This window comes from Leopardus geoffroyi, chromosome X (assembly GCF_018350155.1).
Source record: "Leopardus geoffroyi isolate Oge1 chromosome X, O.geoffroyi_Oge1_pat1.0, whole genome shotgun sequence".
Classification (NCBI taxonomy): Eukaryota; Metazoa; Chordata; class Mammalia; order Carnivora; family Felidae; genus Leopardus; species Leopardus geoffroyi.
In genome coordinates, this window is record NC_059343.1 from 112,463,007 (window position 1) to 112,489,569 (window position 26,563).

General features: G+C 45.2%; 1 protein-coding gene, 1 long non-coding RNA gene and 1 other non-coding gene across 5 annotated transcripts in view; 2 read left to right on the forward strand and 1 right to left on the reverse strand.

The window, feature by feature from the left end:
* LOC123594148 overlaps positions 1-15,911 on the forward strand; it is a 28,985-nt gene extending 13,074 nt beyond the window's left edge. Inside the window, exon 3 of the long non-coding RNA XR_006710692.1 lies at positions 15,869-15,911. This is a non-coding gene — a long non-coding RNA (uncharacterized LOC123594148). The remainder of the gene's footprint in view (positions 1-15,868) is intronic.
* ZNF75D (zinc finger protein 75D) lies at positions 2,223-14,279 on the forward strand. Of its 3 annotated transcripts, none has more exons than XM_045470800.1 (6): positions 2,223-2,488; positions 4,230-4,750; positions 5,991-6,183; positions 6,919-7,010; positions 7,345-7,471; positions 13,322-14,279. In XM_045470800.1, exons 2-6 carry the CDS (start codon positions 4,304-4,306, stop codon positions 14,029-14,031), a joined length of 1,569 nt encoding a protein of 522 aa, XP_045326756.1. In that variant the 5' UTR covers positions 2,223-2,488; positions 4,230-4,303; the 3' UTR covers positions 14,032-14,279. The 3 variants fall into 3 exon arrangements, with proteins under 3 accessions (XP_045326756.1, XP_045326757.1, XP_045326755.1); XM_045470799.1 differs by having other exon boundaries at positions 2,234-2,725; XM_045470801.1 differs by lacking the exons at positions 5,991-6,183; positions 6,919-7,010 and having other exon boundaries at positions 2,233-2,488.
* A 9,920-nt stretch (positions 15,912-25,831) lies between the features above and the next one.
* Positions 25,832-25,938, reverse strand: LOC123595506. Its single transcript, XR_006711207.1, has one exon. It is a non-coding gene; the product is annotated as a U6 spliceosomal RNA (small nuclear RNA).
* Between the last annotated feature and the right edge of the window lie 625 nt (positions 25,939-26,563).

Genomic DNA, 26,563 nt, shown 5'->3' on the forward strand with positions numbered 1-26,563 from the left:
AAGATTTCCCAGGAAGCTGCTATAGTTATTTGTTTTACTTCATCTCAACTCTTGGCCCAGTTAAAAATCACATTTTTGTGTTGTGGATTTTAATTCTGGAAACTCCTTTTCCTTGTCTTGCTCATAGCAATCTTATTCAAAATTATGACTTTCTTCAAGTTGTTTCCAGTTAAGGATCATACCTTGATTCCTTGGGTGAAGCAAGGTTGAAGTGTTTAAGGGAAGGAAAATGACTTACAGATTTTACGTAGTTTCTCTTTTAGTGTTTCAAACATATCGGCCAAAATTTAACTATAAATGGCATCTAGGTGTCATGGGTTTAATTAGAAACCTTTAATTTTGCAATTTTATAAAAGAGAACATGGCTCAATGTATGGTTTTCCTATTAATAATATTAACAATATATAATGAAATGTATTTTAAGTAAATTACAACTTGTCTTCCTGGAGTCTATAGTCTTTTTATTTATTTTTATTTTTATTTTTTTAACGTTTATTTATTTTGAGAGACAGAGACAGAGTGCGAGCAGGGGAGGAGCGGAGAGAGAGAAGGAGACACAGAATCTGAAGCAGGCTCCAGCCTCCAGGCTCCGCGAGCTGTCAGCACAGAGCCCGACGCAGGGCTCAAACCCACGACTGAGCTGTGAAATCATGACCTGAGCTGAGGTCGGACACTTACCTTACTGAGCCACCCAGGCGCCCTGTAGTCTTTTTAAATAAGATTCTTCTCTTTGAAGCATACAAACCATAGTAGGTTGAAGAGAGCGTTATACTTATTTCTATAGTCATTCTAAATGGCTGTTAATCTACAGATAATTTCTATTGAAGACAATTACAAGGAATAATTTTGTGCAGATTAATATATAAACCCCATATGGTTTAAAAACTTACGATTTAAAAAAACAAAGAAAGAAAAAGAAAATGTCTTTCATCTAACTGCCCCCATAGGTTAGTGAGTGATTCAATTTGAAGGGTAAGCCCAGGAACTGTTCACAAGTAACAATGCCTTGACTTCTTCATTGTCAAAAAACATTAGGTGAAAATGCCTGACTTCAGGAACATAGCTTTGAAAGAACCATTCTAAAATGGTTTCTCTGCTGAGGCAAACATATTTACTAGGGTTATATATCACAGATAACGCACTGTCTCCTCTAGCACGCTTTTGGGGCAGCTTTGTTTTTCAAATGGGGATTGACCTTGGCTTGAGTCTCATCTGCTTTTGCATAGGTGTTATTTTTCTCCTAGGCACTCTCTTTTTTGCCTGCGGAGTAGTTACTGGCAGTGACTTTCAAAAGATGTCAGTTTCATCCTCACTGCCCTACTGAGCTACAGTTTCCCCTCTATTGATTCACAGGGACAGTTTTCGTCCAAACGGCTCAACGCTAGGTAAACACTGATAATGTGGATATTGACAACCCACGATACACAGATTCTTAGAAAGATGACTTATCCAGAGGACTGTGCTGAACATTACAGGAGATATACAAATGAAACGAGGGTCCTGTCGTTCAGAGAAGCATAATGCCCTAGAAAAATCATGCGGTGGGGCGCCTGGGTGACTCAGTGGGTTAAGCGTCAGACTTCGGCTCAGGTCATGATCTCACGGCTTATGAGTTAAAGCCCCGCGTCGGGCTCTGTGCTGACAGCTCAGAGCCTGGAGCCTCTTCAGATTCTGTGTCTTTCTCTCTCTCTCTCTCTCTCTGCCCCTCCCTTGCTCATATTTTGTCTCTGTCTCTCAAAAATAAATAAAAACATTAAAAAATTTTTTTAAAAAGAAAGAAAAAGAAAAAAGCATGCGATGAAGCAGCAAGACCTAAATTCTTGTCTAAAATCTGCCGCTGGCAATCTATGTGACCCCGAGGACGTCACGTCCTACATCTCAGGAGGCTCAGGACAGATCTGGGGACGACTTTCGGGGCGGTGGCCCTCACTGGGGAGTTTCTAGTAGAAAGGGCTGCCGGCCGCCAGAACGAGACCAGGCACGATCTGCACTTGGCGATCAGGGCCACAAGATCGCGGCACGGCTCCCAGGCGACGAACAGCTTACGGGGCTCCCCTAGGCCTCCAGCCGGCTTGGAGAAGGCGTGTTCGCGCCCGGGGATGAGCCGGAGCAGAAGGCCGGCTCCCCCCTCGGGTGGGAAGGACCAGCGGCTCCGTTCCCGCCCGGCGGCGCCAGGTAGAGAGAGGGGGATGGCTGGGCGTGGCTGTCACAAAGCCACCGGAAGCGCATCCTTTCTTTTCCGGTTGGGCCCGGTCCACAGAGCCCAAAATGGCGAGTCGGGGTACGGGGTCAGGGAGCTAGAGGGATCAAGTGGGGGACCGGTCCTCCCAGGGCCCCGCGCTCCGGAGCTCGGAGCTCCACTCTCCAGGCCCGGAGAGGAGCGGGAAGCGGGCGCCTCCTCCCCTAGGGCGGCGGGGAGGCCTGTCGACCTTGCAGCCGAGCCGAGGAAGAGGGAAGTGGCGTCCGCGGAAGCCAGAGCTGGGCGGAGGTAATGGAGAAGCCGCGTCGCCCCTGGGATTCGGTTCGGCGCGCTCCCGGCGCTGCGGGGCGGCACGTGCCAGTGGCAGTCCCCTCCCCCCCGCCCCCCGGCGACGAGCAGGGGCGGGGCCGGCAGCCTCCCGCGGCGCGCGCCGCTTGGTCCCAGCCCCGCGGCGGCTCGGCCCGGCCGGTCCTCGGGCTCCGGCCGCCGCGTCCCGCCTCCGCCAGCAACCTCTTGGTCCCCCAGGTGCGCGTGCAACCCAGGGATGCTCCCCGGGCACCTTTGGGGGCCGGCCACCCGCGGAGCGCTCTGGGGCGCGTTTGCGGTCGGGCCCGAGGGCGTCTCGGACTCGTGGTGGGGGTGGTGCAGCGGTGTCTCCGCTGCGCTCCGCGAGACTTCCGCGTTTCCGCCGGCTGGTGGTTGGGTCGCCGGAGGAAGGGGCATCCCAGCCTCAAAGACGTTAGCTTCTAGTAACCTAGAAATAGAGGAGGCGCCCCCCCCCCCCGTACCCTCTGAGCCTGGATAGGCAGCAGGAAACCAAGCTTTTGTTTGAATGCCCGTGACATCCTCAAAAGAACTTTGTTGTTTCTGCTGGCATACCTCGGGGAAAATCGGTCTCTCAAGGCCACCCTTAGCCCTACTTAAAGATCTATACGACCCTGACCCTGAGGAAATGTAAAGTCAAGAGAAGGGCTACCTTTACTAGGACCCTTCCTGTCTCAGAAGAGCCTTAATCATCACCCTTTCTTTTTCTATGTTTACAAGCCGACATTGTATTTAGTAAACAGGGCCGACTTGGCTTTCCAGAAAAGTAAGCAAAAAACGAATACACAGGTCCAGAATTGCACCGTGCCCTTAAGTCTTCCCCAAAAGTACCCCCCAAAATGTTGACATCTGGTTGCTCAGTTGGGGGTATTTGCTGAGGGGAGTAAGGTTATTTTTTTTCGCCTAAATGCTTTACTTCCTTCCGATCGGGTTGTCTCAGTTCTCCTGCCAGTATTAATGCAACGGGAAGGAGAATATCAAATGTTCCACGAAGTAAAGGTTTCAGTCTTCTAAGAGGATGAAGGGGCAAAGAAGTTGTTTCCACCTAACTAAAGACAAAAGCCTGGGATGATTTGTTAACGTTTAGAGAAACTCGGACACGCCCTGTTTGTGAAGATAGGACAGGAAGCACACAGATTAACTATTGGCTACTCTCAAAGCTCCTTTTAGAGAGTGGTGCCAATATTTTCACCCACCAGCCTTTCCTCGACCTTTAACAAAAAAAAGGAAAGTTCTTGGGGCGCTTGGGTGGCTCAGTCGGTTGAGCGTCTGACTCCAGCTCAGGTCGTGCTCTCGCGGTTTGTGGGTTCGAGCCCCGTGTCCAGCTCTGTGCTGACAGCTGAGCCTGGAGCCTGCTTCCGATTCTGTGTCTCCCTGTCTCTGCCCCTCCCCTCTCGCTCTCGCTCTCTCTCTCTCTCAAAAATAAACATTAAAATTTTTTTTTTTAAAAAGGAAAGTTATCAATTGACATTTGCTTTTTCTGAGCCTTGCTTTGTGTCAAAGCTGAGTAAGAGAAAAAAAGAGAGAAATGTGCATCCTGAAGTAATCTGTGATCACGAGTGCCCTAATACGTGGCGGTTGATTTTAAAAGGGAGATTGGACAGGTTCTTTTCTGTTCATTCTTCTCTTCTAACCGTAAATGGCAAGTAAATGTGTGCCATGTGGCTTTCTTCTTGACATGTACTTCTTTTCTCCCCTCCTTCAGTGCCCTTGAGAAGATCAGCTCATTGGTTTTATACCAAACCTGACAAGGCCTCAGTTGTCCAAGGCCCCAGGAGGATGTCACACATAGGAGTAAAACTGTTCCTAGAGCAGATGATGATGAGCCATCTAGAGGTGAAGGCATGCTTGTACCCCCACATGGAGGCTTTATGGGAGACTAAGGAGTCCGTGAAAGAGGGCTCCGGTGAGAGGAAGAAATCCAGCCCACGAATGGACAGTCTTGGTCCTGAGAGCGCTCACCAGCACTTCCGGAGCTTCTATTACCATGAAGCCCCTGGGCCGCACGAAGCTGTCAGCCAGCTTCAGGAATTATGCCACCAGTGGCTGAGGCCAGAGATCCACTCGAAGGAGCAGATCTTGGAACTGCTGGTGTTAGAGCAGTTCCTGACCATTCTGCCCAGGAGCACCCAGAGCTGGGTGCAGAAGCATCATCCACAGAGCATCAAGGAGGCTGTGGCCCTGGTCGAGCGCTTTCAGAGGGAAACTGGTGGAAGAAGTGATGAGGTGAGAGGATTCCTTACATGTACGATAAAATAGGGTAAAGGTGGATATATCTGGGGTGGGGGAATGGGGTGGATTAAGCCACTCTTCTGTTCCTTTAGGACAGCTAGGCAGGGTCTGGAGTCACAGGCGGGCAGCAGTTGCAGACGGCAGGTTTCAGAGTTCTGGCCATCTTTCTGGGCCTTAGAAAAAAGAAATGCCTTTTGCCCTTTTTCGGGCCGGGGTGAACTAGAGTTGGTGGGCCTAGTCTGGCATGGCCAAGGAGAGAGGACTTGAGTTCGTGGAGGCAGAGAAATAAAAGGCAAGACCGAGTAGGCAAAGGAGGAAAAATCCGGGGGAAAAATGCACACCACTTAGAGAGCAAAGGAGAGAGAGGGTGGTTAATAGAAGTATCAATCAGCTCTGGGAGGACTGAAGGAAGAGGAGAAATGGAAAGGAAAAAGTGAAACAAGGATCCAGAAAGAAGAAAAATGACTAAAAAAAAAAAAAAAAAGAAAGGGAAAATGCCAACAGGGGAGTGGACAGAATCAGGATGCTGAAGGGTAGTGCCCTGTCTGGTGGGCGCACGTATCTCTGGGCCAGAAGAAAACCTTCCGTCACTCTCCCTTAGTGGTCTGCCCTTGGCCTTGCTGGGGAGTGGGGAACCAGGATATGCCCTCGGGAGAAGGCAGCACCCTTCCTTTCCATGGGGAGCCCGCCTTGAGGAACACAGGGCAGGGTCTATTTTTGGTGACTCTCTACAACTGGATCCTACGGAGGGAGGTTAGAGTCCAAATTTTCCCCCGGTTTTTCCTCTCCCGCATCCCCTTTCTCCATGACATCCTTCCCTGGCCATGAGAGGATTGGAAAAAATCTGAGAATCTTTTTTTTTTTTTTTTTAATCCAACTCACTATTATTTAGAGAAAAACTCAGAAGATAGAAATGCCCTTGGATGAGGATCCACGTCCAGAAAGCAAGCTCGTGAAGGCAGCCTGCCCCCACCCTGCTCGTGGCCTGAGCTGTGGCCTGTGTGGCTGGAGGCTGGCAGCAGTCACAGCTCATTTCATCTTACACTAATTTCCCCCAACGATGTATATGGTTCTCTGTGAGGAAATGGTGACGCAATATCGCTTTAGGTTTTTTTTTGTTACTTCCTTGAGTGCCACGCCCTTTCCTGAATCTGGGCTCTCTTGTTCATCCCTCCGCCACCACCCCGAAACCAAAAGTAAGTTCTGTGCTAATGAGGATGGGGATTATTTCTAGGTCACAGCCCATGATCGGGGAAAGGAGGCAGTGCCCTTGGGAGGAACAGCAGTGGCCCCAGGCTTTAAGTGGAAGCCCGCAGAGCCCCCACCCATGGGTGTGTTCCAGAAAGAATGTTGGAGTACATACCAGGTACTACAGGAACAGCTGGGCTGGAATACTCACAAAGAAACCCAGCCTGTATATGAAAGAGGTGAGGAGCTTCATAATAATTCTCTTCTCCTGGGAGCTGTGATGGCAACCGGTCCAGCTGGAATGTCATGGGAATTTGCCAGGCGCCCAGCCGGGCCGGCTGTTCGGACGTCTCTCAAGTTGGGAGTACAGTAGGCTAACGGTGGGCGGCGGTGAGGGTCAGCCTGGCGTACAGAAATGTCCAAACCATAGAACCCCGGTATTGATGGCGTGGACCTTGCTCCTTAGAAATTTGAGAGGAGAGAAGACGGAACAGGGACAGAGGGATCATCTCACACTTACTTCTGTCAGGGAAGAAACTGGGGCCAGAAATGGATTGTCATGACAGAACGGGGGGGGGGGGGGGGGGGAAATGGCGCACCGGAAGAAACACAGTATGAGACACACCACCTGCACTAGAGGACCCAAGCCTTTCGTTTTCAACCACCTCGAATTCTTGCCCACCCCAGTAAACGATGTATTTGGTGAGAGGGGGAAAAAAACCATAATGGCTTTCCTTCTGTCAAGTTCTCTCATGAAATCTGGGGGGAACAGTCAGCCGGGGAACCGGTTCTTGGGAGCGGTGGATATTTGGTTCTTATTGACAAGGAGAAGGCCACTCTGGCACCACACACACACTTGTGAAGGTGAGCCATCTTTACTGAAGGACTCCTGATGTTCTGTGGTGTAGAAATCAACTCAGGGTACTTGTGCACCTAAAAGAGAGAAATTTTCTCTGGCTCTTTTCCATCCACAGCGCTGCCTGCCCAACAGATTCTAGCCTTTTCTGAGCAGAAAAGCCCCCCAAACTGGAAGATGGCGTCTGAGCTCATCTTGCCTGAGTTCCAGGTGAGCTGTACTTTCCAGCTTTCTCAGGCAGCCTGAACATGGCCTTGTCTGTGCTTTTCTCTGCTGCCCATGACCCACAGTGCTCGGCGGGTGCTCTGAGGCGTGTTAGCCCCGGATGTTCACCTCTAGGTAACTAGGCTGGGCACGGTGGCGACCGGGCCCTGCCCACGCTGCTTCCCGATCTCTGGCTTTTTCCTTTCCTGCCATATCACCTTTTTCCCTCTAAATCTTAATACTCTTCTCTGGTGACTGGCCTGCTGTGTAATTCAGAAATGAGTGAAAGGGTGGCTTCTATAGTGGCAAGTACTGAACCCAAACCCATTCTTTTCTTTAGAGCTTGTTGACATTTGAAGATGTGGCCGTGTCTTTTTCTGAGGAAGAGTGGAAATTACTGGACCCTGCTCAGAAGATCCTTTACAATGATGTCATGCAGGAAAACTACGAGACCGTCATCTCTCTAGGTAAAGGTTCTTCCTTTCCTTTGTGTGGAAGTTGAGTGATCTGGCCGCAGTTTGTGGAAAATCATCTCCTGTGGGAGAGTCCAGTGTTCCAGTAGCTGCTTGGGTCTCAACTGGATGGTGTAGGGGAAAGGAAAGACATATCCGGATCATTCCAAGTAGATCCTGACTACAGTCATGTCTCCCCGTCTTCTGCTGTCACCGTCCTGGTCTAAGCTGCCATCATCCCTGACCGTGTCTGCTTCAGCAGCATGGGACTTCCCTTCCCCATACTGCTTCACGTGCGCGCCTGGTGCTTCCTTGTCCGCTTCCTCCTTGTGTGTCCACTCACAACCATAGGAGACTAGAAAGAAGGTACTGAGTCTAAGATTCTGCCCATTTAAACACCTGGAGTAAATGAAAGTACGAAAGAGTGAGTCACTGTCCCTGAAAGTAATCTGGCATTATGATAGCAGTCCATGACCTCAAGGTTTTCTTCTCAGAACATTATTGTTAACCCCCTAAACTTGAAGTAAATCTGTTTAGAACAGTGGGGAAAATCGCAGACCCAGGGTCCCCAAGAGTTCAAGGACAATCTTGGAGGGTCTCCTGCAGGTAAGTATATACATGGGAAGGGGAGAAATGTTCTTTGATAAGAACCTTTACAGGAGATTAATAGCCCAAGATTCTACTCCTGTGTATTTTTAACGGAACTTCTTACTAAGATAATTGTAGATTCACATGCAGATTTAAAGTGTAATACAAAGAGAACCTGTGTACAGACACTTTACCCAGTTTCCCTCAATGATAACTTTTGCAACAGTATCATATGATATTACAACCAGGATATTGATATTGATACAGTCTTCTGACCTTCACATTTTCAGTTTGTGTTGATTTGTGTGTGTATTTAGTTCGGAAAGTTTTATTACAAGTGTAAGTTTGCATATTCACCGCTGCAGTCAAGATACTGGACAGTTACATTACCACAAAGGCCTTTCTTTTTTTTTAAAAAAAAGTTTATTTTGAGAGAGAGAGAGCACGCAAGCGCGTATGCACAAGCCAGGGGGAGGGGCAGAGAGAGAAGGAGAGAGAGAATCCCAAGCAGGCTCTGCACTGACAGAGACTGGAGCTCATACCCCAAGAACCTTGAGCCCATGACCTGAGCCTAGATCAAGAGTTGGATGCTTAACTGACTGAGCCACCCAGGCGCCCCACCACAAGGACCTTCTTGTTGCCCTTTTAGAACCACACGCACTTGCCTCCTACATCTCACCCCATCACTGACCCATGCCAACTGCTGATCTGTTCCACATTTCTAAAATTTTGCCATTCCAAAATGTCATATGAATAGAATCATAAAGCGTGTGAGTCTTCGGCATTAGCTTTTTTCATTCAGAATAATTCCCCGGAAATTGATCTAAATTGTTGTGTGTATCATAGTTGTTTTTTTTTTTTTTTTTTTTTTTTAACACTACTGAGTAGCACACCGTGATACTGAGAGAGCGTGGTTTGTTTAACCATTCATCATTGAAAAGATATCTTTGCAGTCTTCAGTTTTTGCCTATTGTGAATGAAGCTGTCATGAGCATTTATGTACAGGATGTTTTACAGAGATAAGTTTGCATGTCTCTGGAGTAAATGTCTTAACAGTGCAATTGCTGGTTCATATGGCAATTACATATTTAATTTCACAAGAATGTGCCCGACTGTTTCCCCGTGGTGGCTGTAGCATTTCACATTCCCCACCAGCAGTGAATGAGTGATCTAGTTTCTCCTTATCCTTGCCAGTGTTCGGTTTGTCTCCATTTTATTTTTGCCATTCGGATAGGTAGGTAGGTAGTGTTCTCTCATTGTGGTTTGGGGTTTGCATTTCCCTAGTGGCCAGCGATGTTTTATAGCTTTTCATGTGCTTTTTTGCCATCTGTGTATTCTCTTCAGTGAAATGTCTTTTACCCGTATTTTAATTGGATTCTTTTTTAATTGTTGAGTTTTGAGAGTTTTATATATATATATACATATATATTTTTATGAACAAAGTCTTTTTTTAATGTTTGTTTATTTTTGAGAGAGAGAGAGAGAGAGAGAGAGAATATGCATGTGAGCAGGGGAGGGGCAGAGAGAGAAGTGGGCTCTGTGCTGATAGCAGAGAGCCCGATGTGGGGCTCAAACTCGTGAACTGTGAGATCATGACCTGAACCCAAGTTGGACACTTAACCCACTGAGCCCCCCATGCGCCCCTGTAAACAAAGCGTTTTTTTTAAATGTTTATTTATTTTGAGAGAGAGTGTGTGCAGGTCTGCGTGAGTGGGGAGGGGCAGAGAGAGAATCCCAAGCAGGCTCTGCGCTGTCAGTACAGAGCCCAACACCACTGACTAGGGACTTGACCCCACAAACCCTGGGACCAAGACCTGAGCCGAAATGAAGAGTCATGCCCAACTGACTGACTTACCTAGGCGCCCCGAGAGTGTTTTATATATTATAGATTCTAGCGCTTTGTTGAATATGCAGATTGTAAATAGTTTCTCCCAGTCTGTATAATGTCTTTTCAATCTTCTTCCTAGGGGCTTCTATAGAGTAAAAGTTTTTCATTTTGATGAGGACCAATTTTTTATTTAAAAAAATGTTATTTAATGTTTATTTTTGAGAGAGAGAGAGAGAGACAGAGCGTGAGCAGGGAGGGGCAGAGACCGAGGGAGACACAGAATCCGAAGCAGGCTCCAGGCTCCGAGCTGTCCGCACAGAGCCCGACCTGGGGCTCAAACCCACGGACCATGAGATCATGACCTGAACCGAAGTCGGACGCTTAACCGACTGAGCCACCCAGGTGCCCCAATGAGGACCAACTTTTTAAAGACTTCTTATTTATTTAAGTAATCTCTACACTCAACATGGGGCTCATCGTCATGGCCTTGAGATCAACAGTCACATGCTCCACCAACTGAACCAGCCAGCCGCCCCATGAGGACCAGTTTCTCATTTTTTCCTTTTATACGTTGTATTTTTGGTGTCAAAGCTAGAACTCTGACTAACCCTAGATACTCCCCTGAATTGTCTTTGCACTTTTCTCAAAGATCAGTTGGGTATATTTGTATGTATCTATTCTGTTCCGTTGAGCTCTTTGTCTGTTCCTCTGCCAACAGTGTACTGTCTTGGTAACTGTAGCTATATAATACAAAAGACTTAATATCTGTCAAGTAGACGGATTCTTCCCCCTTTATTCTTGTTTGTAAAAGAAAATTTTATTTTAGCCCTTTTAGGGCCTATGCCTTTCCACGTATATTTCAGAGTACGCTTATCAATGTCTGCAAGAAACTTTGTTGGGATTTTGCTAGAAATTACATTAAACCTATGTATTAGTTTGAGGAGGATTGGTATCTTTACTATGTTGATGTTTTTTTTGATCGGTGAACATAGTCTCTATTTAGGTCTTTGATTTCTTTCATCAACTTTCTGTAATTTTCAGTGCACAGATCCTCTGAATGTTGTGTGAAGTACGTGCCAAAGCATTTCATTTTCCTTGGAGTATTTGGAAATGGTATTGTTTTTAATTTTGGTTTCTTGCACTCTCTTCATACAGGGATGCCACTGATTGTGTATTTTGATCTTGTCTTCTGTGACCCTACTCACTCAGTTATTATTTCTAAGAGTTATTTTGTAGATCCCTTGAGATTCTTATACCTAGGTCATCACATTATCCGCAGTGCCTTTTGATTTCTTTTTCTTGCCTTAACTTTTTCTTGCCTTAGTTGGAATGGCTCCAACTTCCGGCTGTGTTGAGTAAAAGTGGGAAGAGTAGACACCCTTGCCTTGTTCCCAGTCTTTTGGAAACATTAAGTCTTTCACCATCACCTGTTAATGTTAGTATGGTTTTTTTTTGTTGTTCATACTCTTTTATCAAGTCAATACAATTCCTGACTTAGTGTTTTTATCATGAATGGATGGGGGGATTTGTCAAACGCTTTTCTGTGTCCGTTGATAGGAGTATGATCTTTAAAAGCTTGTTGATATGGTATGTTATGTTGATTGATTTCACATGTTGAGCCAGTTTTGCCTACTTGCAATAAATCCTTCTTGATCATGGTATATCATGCTTACATATTTTTGTATTCAGTTTGCCAATATTTTGTTCAGGATTTTTGCATTTAAGTTCACGGGGGATGTTAGTCTGTAGTTTCTTTTTTAGTACTGACTTGTTATGATTTTGCTGTCAGGGTAATACTGGCCTTATAAAAAGAGTTGGGTAGTATTTCCTCCTCTTTTCTGGAAGAAATTGTATGACATTGGTGTTAATTCTATAAATATTTGGTAGAACCCTCCAGTAACACCATACGGGCCTGGATTTGGAGGAGACCTAGTTCAACTATGAATTCACTTTGTAATGGTGATGGTGCTGTTCAGATGATCTATTTCGTGTTGGTTGGTCTAGTTTGTGGTTTTGAGGAACTGCTTCATTTTTTCCCAACTTTTAAAAGACACGAACATAAGGCTGTTTATGGTATTCTCTTACCATCGTTTTAGTTGCTGCAGAATGTGTAGTGATGGACCCGATTTCCTTCCTGACATTGGTGATTTGGGTTTCCTCTCCTTTTATTTTTGTCAGTTGTGATAGAGGTTTCTCAATTTTACCAATTGCTTTGAAGAACAAGCCCTTTGGTGGTGACTTTTGCTCCGATCTTTATTATTTCCTTTTTCAACTTGCTTTGGGTTTACTTTAGTTTTTTTTTCTCTAGTCTGTTGAGGTGGAAACCCAGAGTATTGATTGGAGACCTTTCTCCTTTAGTGTTGGAAGTGCTTAGGGCTATGCCTTTTCCTCTGAGTGCCACGTATTTTAATATATTAAAATTTCATTTTCATTCGACTGTGTCTTTTTACATTTTCTTGGAGACTTTCTCTTTGAACCACAGAACTTTCAGACGTGTATTATTTCATTTCCACATATTTTTAGATTTTCCTCTTTCTGTTTTTGATTTCTGGTCTGATTCCATTTTTGTCAGGTTGCCTCTTGTCACTGTTGTGAGAAGTTGTGATTTTTTGTTGTTGTTGTTCTTGCTCCAACAGGTGATTTTTGATTGTATCCTGATCATTTTATCTATTAACGTTAGGAGAGTCTGGGTCACATTTCAATATTTTAATTTAATGAGCAGTCCCCCTATTTTAGTTTAGCACATAGGTTCTTTGCTGCTTTTGTGGGTTATGCTTCCAGTGACAGTTTAATTTTCAGAGGCTTCACGGTGTTATTGTGGTTTCCTTGGTTTTCGTGTTCCTGCCAGGGCTCCCATGTGTGCCTGCTGGTGTTGCTTGACGGGGAGGAAGGTATTTCGGAGGATAGAGTGCCTCTCTGTGGGAAAAGGGGAATCTCAGACCCTCAGGGATGAAGAGGCTTTCTGGGCCAGGCCACTGTGGCTAGGTGCCTCTTGCTAGTTCTGCCTGCCCACTTTGGAGTCTCCTAGCTGGGGTTCTGATGTTGGCAGGCTTCCCATTCAGACCGGTGCAGGGATAAGCCTATCCAGGCAGCCTTCTGTTGCTAGGTTGACGGTGGGAAAACACTAGATCAGGGTTGCCATCTTCTGGTGGGTGTGGGGACGTAAGACGCTCTACTGTGTTACTCTGCTAGTCCTGGGAGCCCAAACCATTTTGCTTTCTTTTTAGCATCTTTTAGAACTCTCTGTTGGTTGTGGCTTGCGTTCTTTAACTGGTTCGTTATTGTGCCTAGCCAGGAGGATCCGGAGGAAATGCGTCTATGCCATTTGTCCGTATCGGACCAGGAATCACTTGTTTTTAAAAAAGCAGTCATCATAGATTTCTCTCTCCATTCCTATAGTTTTCTTGTTCTGGGACACAGACGGCTGACTCTTCTGTTTATCCCAACAGGGTTAAAGCTCAAAAATGACACTGGAAATGACCAACCTATATCTGTTTCTGCATTAGAAATACAAGCGTCAGGACACAAAGTGTTAAGAAAGGCCAGAATGAAAGTTGCCCAGAAAACAACAGGCAAAGAAAATCACGGTGCTACACGTAGGCTGCGGAAACGGCATCGAGCTTTCCTAGGGAGGAAAAGAAAGAAACTTTCAACTTGTAAACAAGAGCTTCCAAAACAAATGGATCTTCACGGGAAAGGCCATGCAGGAGAGAAACCTTTTAAGTGTCAGGAATGTGAGAAAAGCTTCAGGGTTAGCTCTGACCTTATTAAGCACCAGAGAATTCACACTGAAGAGAAACCCTACAAATGTCAACAGTGTGATAAGAGGTTTAGATGGAGTTCAGATCTTAATAAGCACTTAATGGCACACCAAGGAATAAAACCCTACAGATGCTCATGGTGTGGCAAAAGCTTCAGTCACAATACAAATCTACACACACACCTAAGAATTCACACAGGGGAGAAGCCCTTTAAATGTTATGAATGTGGGAAGAGATTCATTCAGAACTCTCACCTTATTAAACACCAGAGAACCCACACGGGTGAGCAGCCGTATACCTGCAGCGTATGCAGGAGAAGCTTCAGCAGGCGGTCAAGCCTCCTCAGACACCAGAAGCTCCACAGGAGAAGGGAATCGTGTCCAGGGTCTCCAGTCTGAAGAAAATCACCGTACGGCTCTTGACCCCAGAGGCGATGAAAGAGTGTAAAACTGAGGCACCCACGATAAAGAATTTGTCACCAACGGGACATTTTGGAGGGGTACACGCCATACGTCACAGAAAGGAGTCTAAGCTGTCTCTCTCGTTCAGCAGCGTATCTTCAGCGCCTGGCACGAGACTGATACACAATGAGTACTTGCTAAATAAACGAGTGGAAACATAGCTATCAAATACCTGTAGTTACCTACTCCTCTCTCTCTCTGTGTATCTGTCTGGTTACCCAGCTTCCCCACCCTCTGTGATCTAAATTCTGCAAGGATCGGGTGCTCAGCAAATACGTGAGAGTCTTGGGTCCTACTCTCATCCTCTCTCGGTAGAGGTGGAAAAGGAGTATTCAGGTCCTCCGAAGGGAGCTCAGAGAAAATTACTAAGCCGGACAGAGTTTCTGTGGCTAGCATTCTGTCGACAGGAACAACCAAGCCCAGGGCTGAGGGACCTTTATTCTGCAACAGGAAAGTGCCCCCATTCCAGCGGCCTCCCCACTGAGCCCTCGCTGCCACAGTGTTTTTCTGTCAAGGAATCCCAAGCCGCAGGGGAAGGCCTTAATGCCAGCACAGACCTAGGGACCTTGCAAGCGCTTGATATCTCTCCCGCCGCTCCTCTCAGCATTGAGGTACATAGAATGAAACGATGATGGAGGCAGTCTGGGCCCTCATCCCTGAATTTGTCTCTGTGGAAAGCCCAGGGCCGTGGTAAATGGCCTTTTTTTTTTTTTTTTTTTTTTTTTGACTTTTCACTGTGTGAACTAGAAGCTTTCAGATTGGTGCCACACTGCTCCAGGGCCTAGAGGGAAGCCCATTTTTATGGAAGCTCAGCCACAACCCCATACACTTTGGATGCTCTGCAGGAAAGTCTGGACATTTTATAAAGTGATTTACTGAGAATGGCAAGGTGAGCCCTGTGGCCTTCATAGCCTTAGTGCACCTTGGATACCTGGAGGGAGACGTGTCGGAGCAAAAGAAGGCCTGTGGCTTAGAGTGATGGCCCCAGTGAGAGCCAGGTCAGATGGAACCTGGTTTTTGAGGTTGGTGGTTTCTCTTCCTTCCCCATCAGCCTCAGGGCTTATCTCCTGAGAAGACCATGTGATGTCAAGGGAAGGGCAGGGAAGTTGGAAGACAGGGCATTATGGCTATATCAGATCCTAGTTTAAGATGTTGGCCGAGGCTCCTACATAATTTATTTCATAACATTTTACCTTTTAATAAAATGGAATGTTGTTTCGTATTAAACATTAAACAAAACTCCATGGTTACCGAATCACCCAGAGATGGCAAACAGTCACTTTTTTGAAATAGATATCTCCAGAGATTTTTTCCATCAAGAGACCCCTCTGAGCCTGCTATCGGGTTTGCGAAGTGGAGATAATAATTATGTACTCTCAGGGCTGCTGCGAGGATTAAATGAGATGTGAACATGCCTCACACTGATGGGCCACAGTGGGTGTTCCACAAACATTTGGAACATTCTTCCTTTGTCTTTCAGCTGGTAATTTTGAACATTTTTTAAAATGTTTTTAAACATTTTTTAATGTTTATTTGAGAGAGAGAGAGAGAGAGAGAGCGAGCGGGAGTGGGGGAGGGGCGGAGAGAGAGGGAGACACAGAATCCAAATCAGGCCTCAGGTTCCAGGCTCCTGGCTCTGAGCTGTCAGCACAGAGCCCGACGCGGGGCTCAAACCCACGAACTATGAGATCGTGACCTGAGCCAAAGTCGGACGCTTAACCGATTGAGCCACCCAGGCGCCCTTTCCAAGTAGTTATTTTAAAAAGAAAATCAGGGGCGCCTGGGTGGCGCAGTCGGTTAAGCGTCCGACTTCAGCCAGGTCACGATCTCGCGGTCCGTGGGTTCGAGCCCCACGTCGGGCTCTGGGCTGATGGCTCAGAGCCTGGAGCCTGTTTCCGATTCTGTGTCTCCCTCTCTCTCTGCCCCTTCCCGTTCATGCTCTGTCTCTCTCTGTCCCAAAAATAAATAAACGTTGAAAAAAAAAATTAAAAAAAAAATCAATTTTGTCTACTTATCCAGCTTTTAAGCATTCTTAATTAGTGGTGTTTCCTTCCTTCCCAGCTGTTTTATAAGCCTGCTAGTGGTGGTCAGAAGGGTAGCCTGGTATGACATTCCTTTCTAGAGATACTTCTCTCTAGTCATTGGGAAACAATAAACTAATGTCCCCATTCAGCTAGATATATTGCTAATGAGTAACAGAACCAAAATAGACTAGATGCCCCCAATTTGAGATACCTGCAGAGCGGGGAGGGGAGGTGATGGCTAGGGGTGGACTATTTGTGGACAGTATTTACACTATTAGGTGTATCCTCAAACTGATGGGAAAGGAAGGAAGTGACTGGAATGGCCACTGAAAAGAATGCAAGCGCTAAGGCCAGAGAAGGTGATTTGGAAGGAAAGGATCCCATTATGTTCCTGAAGGCTTGGAGACTGACTGCCCCACCATCCCTTCCAGAACCATCTGAGATTGTGCCCTTGGAATTAAGGGGAAATTCAACTTTTTGCAGAGGGCAGTCACTGTGTGAATGTGTTTGGTACCATCCTGGACACCTACTGTTGTATCACTGTTCAAAGGACCTTTATTAATGTGGCATTTAGAAAGAGGAGATTGACTCAAAAATGGAAGGAAGTGCTGTATCAATGGAGCAAGCAGTTACTGCCCATTTAAGAGATTCCTCAAAATTCCTGAAAATGAGTCAGCATAAGGCCTCCATGTTCATCAAGTTGCCAAAATCTGTTACAAAACCCGTTAGCTTGAAAGCTCATCTTGGAGGTCCTCGTCTGTGCTGGCATCCCCAGGAGAGGTCAAAACCAGGAAACATGGGTTCTGTTTTAGAGACAGTTATTGAAGGCAAGTGGCAGGCAGGCCTTTAGGTGCAAATGGGCAGAAACAGGAAGAGAGAATTGATTCCTGGTTCTGAATTCGGACTCTGCTGCCCTTTGAATACAAGGGCTCCAGGAAGAAAGGACGTTCTTGTCCCTGCGGTTGTGGGACAGGGTTTAGAAGTTGGGCTTCCTGGCTGACTCGTCGGTACCTATCTTTCCCTTTCAGCCTTCTGACATAGTTTCCTAGGGTTCTATTCCCCATGCATCCTGACTACTCATTTTAGCCCTGACTGTCTCAGCAAACGGAGGAGAGAGACATGGGCACTAGGGAGAGAAATGGCAGAATGGCATAAAGGGGGGAGATGTCCTCTGCTTTATACTTGCCCACCGCATCCCCAGCATGTAGCTGAGAGATGGAAACACTCCACTGCCTTTCTGAGGACACAACAAGAAGACGGCACACAGAAGCTTGGAGACTGGAGAAACGGGCTGATAATTCATCCAAGGGACAGAACAAAGAGGCAGAAGGCTCCAAGTTCAGATCCCACAGGCAGAGATGGAACTGAGGAGACAAAGGCTGGCCCGAGCTGGGTGTGAGGGTTGTGGGTTCATACCCCAATGTCTGTGCTCCCGTCCTCAGGAAGTGAGGTGACCTCAGAGAGAAGATGGGTTGGACAGAGAGGATGGGCAGGGAGCTGGGAGCGTAGAGGACAGCAGGCCTTTTCCACTCAGGTCTGCATCGGTAAGGTGTGAGGGTGGAAGTCAAGGGCTCAGAGGGCACAGCACTGCCACTTGCTGTGACTGAGGCTGGGTTCAGGCCAGTTCATGTAGGACTCAGGCCTTTACCTTCTCCCCCCTCAGCAAACAGTGACATGGCCTCTACCCAAGAGCCTGTTGGGGTCCCTCCGCAATTACTGCTGCAATCGCTTAAAGCCGTATCCCCTACTTTCTCCTGGTAACTGGAGAAGGCCCTTGGAAGCCGAGGAGACCATGCTTCTTATTTTGCAGAAGATTCAATTGAAGCTGAGGGGGTTTTCCTTCCCAGGGCCCTTGTGGCAGAGGGAGGAATTGAAATAGTCTCCCAACACCCAGGCCTTGGAACTCTTGGTCTCTCTCCAGACATGATATATTCAACTCCTGGCAATGGCTTCTCTGGAAGTGTCACTCTTTAATTTTTTTTTTAAAGTTTATTTATTGTTGAGAGACAGACACAGAGCGTGAGCAGGGGAGGGGTAGAGAAAGAGGGAGACACAGAGTCTGAAGCAGGCTCCAGGCTCCGAGCTGTCGGCACAGAGCCTGACGTGGGGCTCGAACTCACAAACTGTGAGATCATGACCTGAGGCGAAGTTGGATGCTTAACCAACTGAGCCACCCAGGCGCCCCTCGGGAAGTGTCATTCTTAAACCTCTTAGCTGTTTCCTGTGGAGCGAGGAATCCCTTCTCAGCCATGATCTGTTTTGTTCTTGGAGGGCTCCAAACCCTTTTCTCTCAAGATAACCCCTCAGCCGGGAAGTCCCACTTCTGAGCTCTTTAAGAAAGAGCTGCTCTGTTAACAGAGGGTGCCAGGCCTCCAAAAGTATGTCTTGTCCCTGTACACAGACGAGGACCGGGGAACCGTCCCCCTTCTACCCAGTCTCAAGCCCAAAGGGGTCTGGGACTCGTAAGAGAGTCACAGGAAAAGCTGGACATGGGGGGCATGTTCCTGGAGAGGCCGCCTCTCCTCAAAACAACCCACCTCCTTATTTCTGTGCTACACATTCATTAATTTTCCTCCACGACCGTGGTCACCAAGTCACTCTTCCATCAAGGTTTCGGTAGCCCCCAGTTCCCACATCCTTTATGTCCTGTTCCCTCCTTGGTTTTCTAGGCCGTTCATCTGGCTCTGTGACAGCCAACTTTCTTTCCCGTCCCCCAGCTCACAGATCCGGTGCTGGGTCAAGCTGCCAATGCGCCTTCAATTATTCCTTGCTTTTAGCTCCCAGTATTGCCTCCCGGCCTGCCCTAATCCTTCCTTCGATGGCATATCACATCTTCCTTCTTTGGCTCTCCAAACTCACTCCATACTGACTTTCCTCTTAGAACAGCCTTTAGAACCCAGATTTTGTTAGAACAGCAATTGCTGGGCTCCACCCCAGAGTTTCTACCTCAGTTGGCCTGGAGTTGGCCAGAAAACGGGCATTTCTAACAAGTTACCGCATGATGCTGATTTTCCAGCATTCCCCCTTTGAGAACTGCTGTCTTAGAATACCTCTCGAGTACTTTCTCCTGTGGCCAGAGATGGTCTTAGAACCTCAGTAACTAGCAAAGGCTCGCCCAGGACTGGATGGATATCCATATAAACTCCCTGAACATATGGGGCTGACCAGTTTAGGGTTAAATGTGAACTTAATATGCACTTTACTCTCATGTAATTGGCAAATCACTACCAAAAATTAAGTGTGGCCGAAAAGACTCTCCGTGTTCCCTGAGTCTTGAGGATTCCATCCCGTCTCCCTGATTTCCCTGTGTATTTCAGTCTCTGGGACTGCCAGCGTGCCTGGCCTCCTTGCCGGCTCTCTGGACATGGGCCCACATTGGTCACCATGAAGCTGGCTGCACTGCAAGGACCTCTGGGATCTGGTGACCTCTGGGAGTGGATTTGACGGAAACACCTCAGAGGCATCTCTGCTAACTGGTTTTCCTTCTCCCTGGTGCTGTCTCCTCCACTGTCCTGCCTGCCTGCCAGCCCTTTGCAACTCAGCCCATTCTGGCACGCGGGTCCACGCATGACTTCCTTCGCAGAAGTCCTGGAGCAACCCGAAAGGATTAACATGGAAGCACAGCGGCCTGGTTCTCCCTAGGGAGACTCGCCTTTCTCTGAGTGCTCTAACTCCTTCCTCATGCAGGACATGGGTGGGAGCAAAAACCACCCAGCACTTCAGAGGTGAACTGGACAGTTAGTGTAGTAAGGGAGACCCTGCACCCTCACTGAGGCCTGCAGATCAGTGGCAGGCTGAGTGCCCGAGACCCAGAGAGGCCTCCTAGAGATGCAGTCTTGAGGAGCCGCTTCTGAGGGGTCCTTTGGGACCAAGGTTCGCTCATGCCTGGCAGGGCTGCGTAAAGACTGTCCAAGGGAGATTGGACGTGAATAGCTTTAAAGGCAACTATTTCCAAGTCCTTGGTTCCATACGTTCTTCTTCCTAAAACTGATCCTGAGGAAAACTCTGAGGGAGGTTCTCCCTCCCCACCTCGCCTTCATCACCACCCAGCCTCCACTCCTACCTGCTCTGATCTTGCCATGGTGTGTTGCCCCAGGGTTTAAGGCATCCGAGGAGCCAAAGAGGCTTTAAACCATCCTGCCTGGGGAACTGAATGACGAATGACTAGGTAGGGAATCCTGCATATCAAATAGTTTCCTGGGTTTTTTTTCTTTTAAAATTGAAGGATTTATTTTTTTTAATTAACATTTTTTGTAATGTTTATTTATTTTTGAGCAAGGGAGAGAGAATGCAAGTAGGGGAGGGGCAGAGCAAGAGAGACAGACACACAATCCAAAGCAGGTCCAAGCTCTGAGCTGTCAGCCCAGAGCCCGACACGGGGCTCAAACTCACAAACCGCAAGATCATGACCTGAGCTGAAGTTGGATGCTTAACTGATTGATCCACCCAGGCGTCCCAGAAGAAGGATTTATTAATTAATTGATCAGCTGATAGATCATTGGGAAAAAATTGGTGATAGTTCAGTATTTGATTTAAGCCATATAACTCCAAAGGAAATTTAAAAGTTTTGAGCGACCCTGCTATAACAAAATTCTGCCTGTGCTCATTGACATATCATCTCTGGAAGATGGGAAATAGAGATATAATTGGTGATGAGCCAGACCTCATTCGGGAGATAACTAATATTCATTCATGATATGAACTAATTTCAAGAAATTCATTTGTACCATTAGGAGTGGGATATTCAATAAGCATGTTTTGTTTATAAGCGCCCAAATTTATAATATATTTATGTTTAATCAATAGTGTTTAATAATAATAATCAAAAGAAACACATTAACACTTAGAGCCTCGTGGTTATAGGACATTTCCCACCTCTTTGTATGTATTCTAAAAGAAATTTATTGAAGCATGATGCACAAACAGAAAAATGCTCAACTAGTAAGTGTATAGCTCAGTGAATTCTCACTAAGTGCATGGCTTTGTAACCACCACCCGGATCAAGGAAAAGATCATTACCAGCACTTTAGGAGTGGGATGGTTGGGTCATAGGGTTTATATACGTTCACCTTCTTTAGATACTGCCAAAATGTTTTTCAAAATGTACAATCTGCATTCCCACTGGCAGTGTGCGAGGGGTTCACTTGCCCCTTATTCTTCTCAACTTTTTTTGAAATTGGCTGGCTCTTTCATTTCAGCCATCCTGGTGAGTAGTAGGATTATGGTTTTAATATGCATTTCCTTGAGGAACAGTTAAGGTGAGCACCTTTTCCTATGTAGAATACATGGTCAGTGAATATTTGAATATACTTTTTTTTTTTTTTTTTTTTTTTTTTTTGCAAAGTGCCTGTTAAGTCTCTTGCCCGTATTTCTATTGGGTTCTTTTTTTGCTACTGATGTGTTTGATTCTGAATTTGAATCCTTTGTTGGATACGTGTGCTGCAGATGTCTTCTCCCACTCTGTGGCTTGCTGTTTCACTCACTTAATGATGTCCGTTGAAGAAGAGTTGCCAGTTGTAATGTCTTCCAGTTCATCAGTATTTTCCTTTGTCATTAGTGCTGTTGGAGTCTTGGTTAGGAAAAAATCACCTACGCCAAGGTCATGCAGATATTTTCCTATGTTTTCATTTACAAGTCATATTATTTTACCTTATATATTTAGATATAAAATTCATCTGGAATTGACTTCATACCCAAGAGGTGGTGTATCCATTCAGTGGATAATTCTTTGGCCAGAAAAGGGAATGAAATATTGATACATGCTATGACGTGGACAAACCTCAAGAAACAATATGCTGACCAGGCACTGAAGCGCATGTACTATATGGTTCCATTTACGTGAAATATTCAGTATAGGTAAATCCATAGAGACAGAAAACAGATTAGTGGTTGCCAGAGGCTGGGGAGGATGGGCGTCTGCTTTGGGGGAATGAGAATGTTTTCAAAGCAGATGTGATGAATGCACGACATAGTGAAGGTACTAAATAAATGCTACTTAATTGTACACTTGTTTGTGAGGTCCACCCACGTTGTAGCATGTATCAGTTGATTCCTTTTTAGGCTGAATTATGTTCCATTGAATAGATATACCATATTTTGTTTATTCATTCTTCCATTGAAGGACATTTAGGTTATTTTCATCTTTTGGCTTTGTGAACAGTGCTCTATGAAAATTCATGAACGAGTATTTGTTTGGATGGCTGTTTTCAAAATAATTGAAAATACCAATTCTTTCAGGTATACACCTTGGGGTAGAGTATACACCTGGGTCATTTGGTAATTGTATTTTTTGACTTTTTGAGGAACCTCCAAATGGTTTTCCACAGTTGCCCCATTTTACGTTCCTACCAGAATGTACAAGCGTTCCAATTTCTCCACAGCCTCACCAAGACTTGTTAATTTCCATTTGTTTTTAATTATAGCTATCCTAGTGGGTGTGAGGTTTTGTGGCTTTTACTTGCATTTCCCCAATGACTAATAATGTTGAGTATCTTTTCATGTGCTTGTTGGCCATATGTATATATTCTTGGAAGAAATGTCTGTTTGAGCCCTTGCCCATTTGTTAATTGGGTGGTTTGTCTTTTTATAGTTGAATAGTGATAGTTCTTTATTCTGGATAATTGACCCTTATCATTTATATGGTTTGCAAATATTTTCTCCCATTCTGGAGAAATGCATCTCTTTCTGGGTGCACAAAAGTTTTTACTTGTACTGAAGTCCAAGTTATTTATTTTTCCTTTTGTTGCTTATACTTTGGGTGTCATCTTTTAAAAACTACTGCCATACTCAAGGTCATGAAGATTTGACCTGTGTTTTCCTCAGAATTTTAAAGTTTTAACTCCTCGATCATTTAGCTCTTTGAGCACTTAGGTCTTTAGTCCATTTTGAATTAATTTTTGTGTATAATGTAAGGTAGGGGTTCAACTTCATACTTTTTCATTTGGATATCCAATTGTCTCAGCATTATTTTTTTGAAGAGCCAATTTTTCCTCACTGAATGCTCTTGCACCTTTGTCAAAAAGCAGTTGACTGTAGATGTATGGGCTTATTTCTAGACTCACAATTCTATTCCATTTGTCTGTATATAGCCTTATGCCAGTACCACACTGTTTTGATTCTAATAAATTTTGAAATCAGAAAGTAGAAATCTACCAACATTTTCCCTCTCTTTCAAGGTTGTTCTGGCTATTCGGGATGTCTTGCAATTTTATATCAATTTTAGGGTTGGTTTTTCTGTTTCTGTATAAAAGGCTGTTGGACATTTGATAGAGATTGTACTGAATTTTATAGATTGTTTTGTTTTGTGTAGTATTGCCACTTTAGCAATAAGTCTTTCAGTCCATAAACGTAGGATGTCTTCACAGAACCCAACATAGGGCTTGATCGTGACCTGAGCTGAAATCAAGAGTTAGACAATGGGGCACCTGGGTGGCTCAGTCAGTAGAGCGTCTGACTTCAGCTCAGGTTCATGAGTTTGAGCCCCACATCGAGCTTGCTGCTGTCAGTGTGGAACCCGCTTTGGATCCTCTGTCCCCCTCTCTCTCTGCCCCTCCCCTGCTCATGCTCTCTCTCTCTCTCTCTCAAAAATAAATAAAACTTAAAAAAAAAAAAAAAAAGAGTTGGACGCTTAACCAACTGAGCCACCCAGGTTCTCCCGCTAGGTGTTTTAACATTTCTTTCAGTAATGTTTTGTAGTATTTGTTTCAACTTTTGTGCCTCCTTGGCTTAATTTGGTCCAATGTATTTCATTCCTTTTGCTATTACTGTAAATATATTTTATTAACTTCCTTTTCACATTGTTCATTACTCCTATATAAGAATACAACCGATTGTTGCATGTTGATATTTTATCCTGCAACTTTGATGAATTTGTTTATTAGCTCTCGTAATTTGTGTGTGAATTCTTTAGGGTTTTCTACATTAAGATCATGGAACCTGTGAATATAGTTTTACTTTTCCCATTCCAATATGAGGACTTTTTGGTTTGTTCATTTGTCTCATCGCTCTGGCCAGAACTTCCGGTACAGTGTTGTCCATTTCATCTCAGTTGCCTAATTTGTTGGTGTGCAGTTATTCATAGTATTTTCTTATAATCCTTTATATTTATGTAAGGTTGCCACTTTCATTTCTTTTTTATTAAATTTTTTTTTCAACGTTTATTTATTTTTAGGACAGAGAGAGACAGAGCATGAACGGGGGAGGGGCAGAGAGAGAGAGGGAGACACAGAATCGGAAACAGGCTCCAGGCTCTGAGCCATCAGCCCAGAGCCTGACGCGGGGCTCAAACTCACGGACCGCGAGATCGTGACCTGGCCGAAGTCGGACGCTTAACCGACTGCGCCACCCAGGCGCCCCGCCACTTTCATTTCTGATTGGAATCTTTCCTCCTTTTTTTTCTTTGTTACTCTAGGTAAATGTTTGTCAACTTTGTTGGTCTTTTCAAAGAGTTACCTTTTTGTTTTGTTGATTCACTGTAATATTTTTCTATTCTCTTTTTATCTTCACTCCAGTATGTATTTTTTAAAAAAAGTTTTTTTAATGTTTATTTTTGGGAGACAGACAGACTAGGGGAGGGGCAGAGAGAGGGGGAGACACAGAATCTGAAGCAGGCTCCAGGTGGTCAGCACAGAGCCCAATGTGGGGCTTGAACCTACAAAGCGCAGGATCATGACCTGGGCCGAAGTTGGACGCCCAACCAACTGAGCCACCCACGCACCCTTCCAATATTTATTATTTGTTTCATTCTACTAGCTTTGTATTTAGTTAGATCTTCTTCTTTTTTTTTTTTTTTTTTGTTTCTTAAAGTGTAAAGTTACTGATTTGAGACATTTCTTCTTATTTAATGTATTTACAGCTCTGAATCTCTTTGCTACATCTCATAAGTTTTGTCATGTTGTGATTTTAATTTCATACATCTCATTTCCTTTCTGCTTTCTTCTCTGAATCAGTGTTCTTAAGAGGGTGTTATTTAATTTCCATGTATTTGTTAATTTTCCAGTTTTCCTTCTGTTACTGACAGCTTCATTTTGTTGTGGTCAGAGAAAATATTTTGTCATATCAATCATTTAAAATTTACTGGGGCTTAATTTAAAAATTAAGTTAAATTTTATTGGGGCGCCTGGGTGGCTCAGTGGGTTGAGCGTCCGACTTCGGCTCAGGTCATGACCTCGCGGTGTGTGAGTTCGAGCCCCGCGTCGGGCTCTGTGCTGACAGCTCGGAGCCTGGAGCCTGCTTCAGATTCTGTGTCTCCCTCTCTCTCTGCCCCTCCCCTGCTCATGCTCTGTCTTTCTCTGTCTCAAAAATAAATAAAAACATTAAAAAAAAATTAAATTAAATTTTATTTTAGCAAAATGCTGAATATGAGACCTACCCTCTTAAAAATTGTGAAGTGGATGTTACATTATTGTTGACTATAAGTACAGCATTGTACAGTGGATCTCTAGAACTTACTCATCTTGCTTAACTGAAACTTGATGCCCATCGCTTAGCAACTTCCTGTTTCCCCCTCCCCCCAGCCCCAGGCAACCACCCTTCCACTCTGATTCTATGAATTTGACTAAAGGTACCTCATGTAAGTGGAATAGTATGGCATTTGACTTTTTGTGACTACCTTACTTGATTTAGCATAATGTCCTCAAGGTTCATCCATGTTGTCCCATTTTGCAGATTTTTTTTTTTTTTTTTTTTTTTTTTTTTGCGTGGCATTTCTTGAGAAACTCTTGGGAAGAGTTCGCAAATTGTGTGTCATCCTTGTGCAGGGACCATGCTCATCTCCTCTGTATAGGTCCAGTTTTAGTATATGTGCTGCCAAAGTGAGCGCCCTTCTTTTCTTTTTTTTTTTTTTTTAAATTTTTTTTTTCTCAACGTTTTTATTTATTTTTGGGACAGAGAGAGACAGAGCATGAACGGGGGAGGGGCAGAGGGAGGGAGACACAGAATCGGAAACAGGCTCCAGGCTCTGAGCCATCAACCCAGAGCCCGATGCGGGGCTCGAACCCACGGACCGCGAGATCGTGACCTGGCTGAAGTCGGACGCTTAACCGACTGCGCCACCCAGGCGCCCCTCGCCCTTCTTTTCTTAATGCTGGATAATATTCCATTGCATGTATATACCACATTTTCTTTATTCATCTATCAAGGAACATTTAGGTTGTTTCCATATCTTGGCTGTTGTGAATTGTACTTCAATGAACATGGGAGTGCAAATAGCTCCTTGAGACCCTGATTTCAGCAACTGTGGATAAATACTCAGAAGTGGGATTACTGGATCATCTGATAGTTCTATTTTTAATTTTTTGAGAGACCTCCACACTATTTTCCATAACGACTGTACTATTTTGCATTCCCACCAACAGTATACAAGGGTTCCAATTTCTCCACATCTTTGCCAACCCTTGTTGTCTTTTTTAAAAAAATAATAGCCATTCTGACAGGTGTGAGGTGAT

Bases quoted from the DNA above. Each gene is read 5' to 3' on its own strand.
- ZNF75D (XM_045470800.1), top strand. From the start codon at position 4,304: ATGTCACACATAGGAGTAAAACTGTTCCTAGAGCAGATGATGATGAGC. The intron at 4,751-5,990 runs GTGAGAGGATTC...GATTATTTCTAG, and splicing joins CTGGTGGAAGAAGTGATGAG to GTCACAGCCCATGATCGGGG. The intron at 7,472-13,321 runs GTAAAGGTTCTT...TTATCCCAACAG, and splicing joins CGAGACCGTCATCTCTCTAG to GGTTAAAGCTCAAAAATGAC.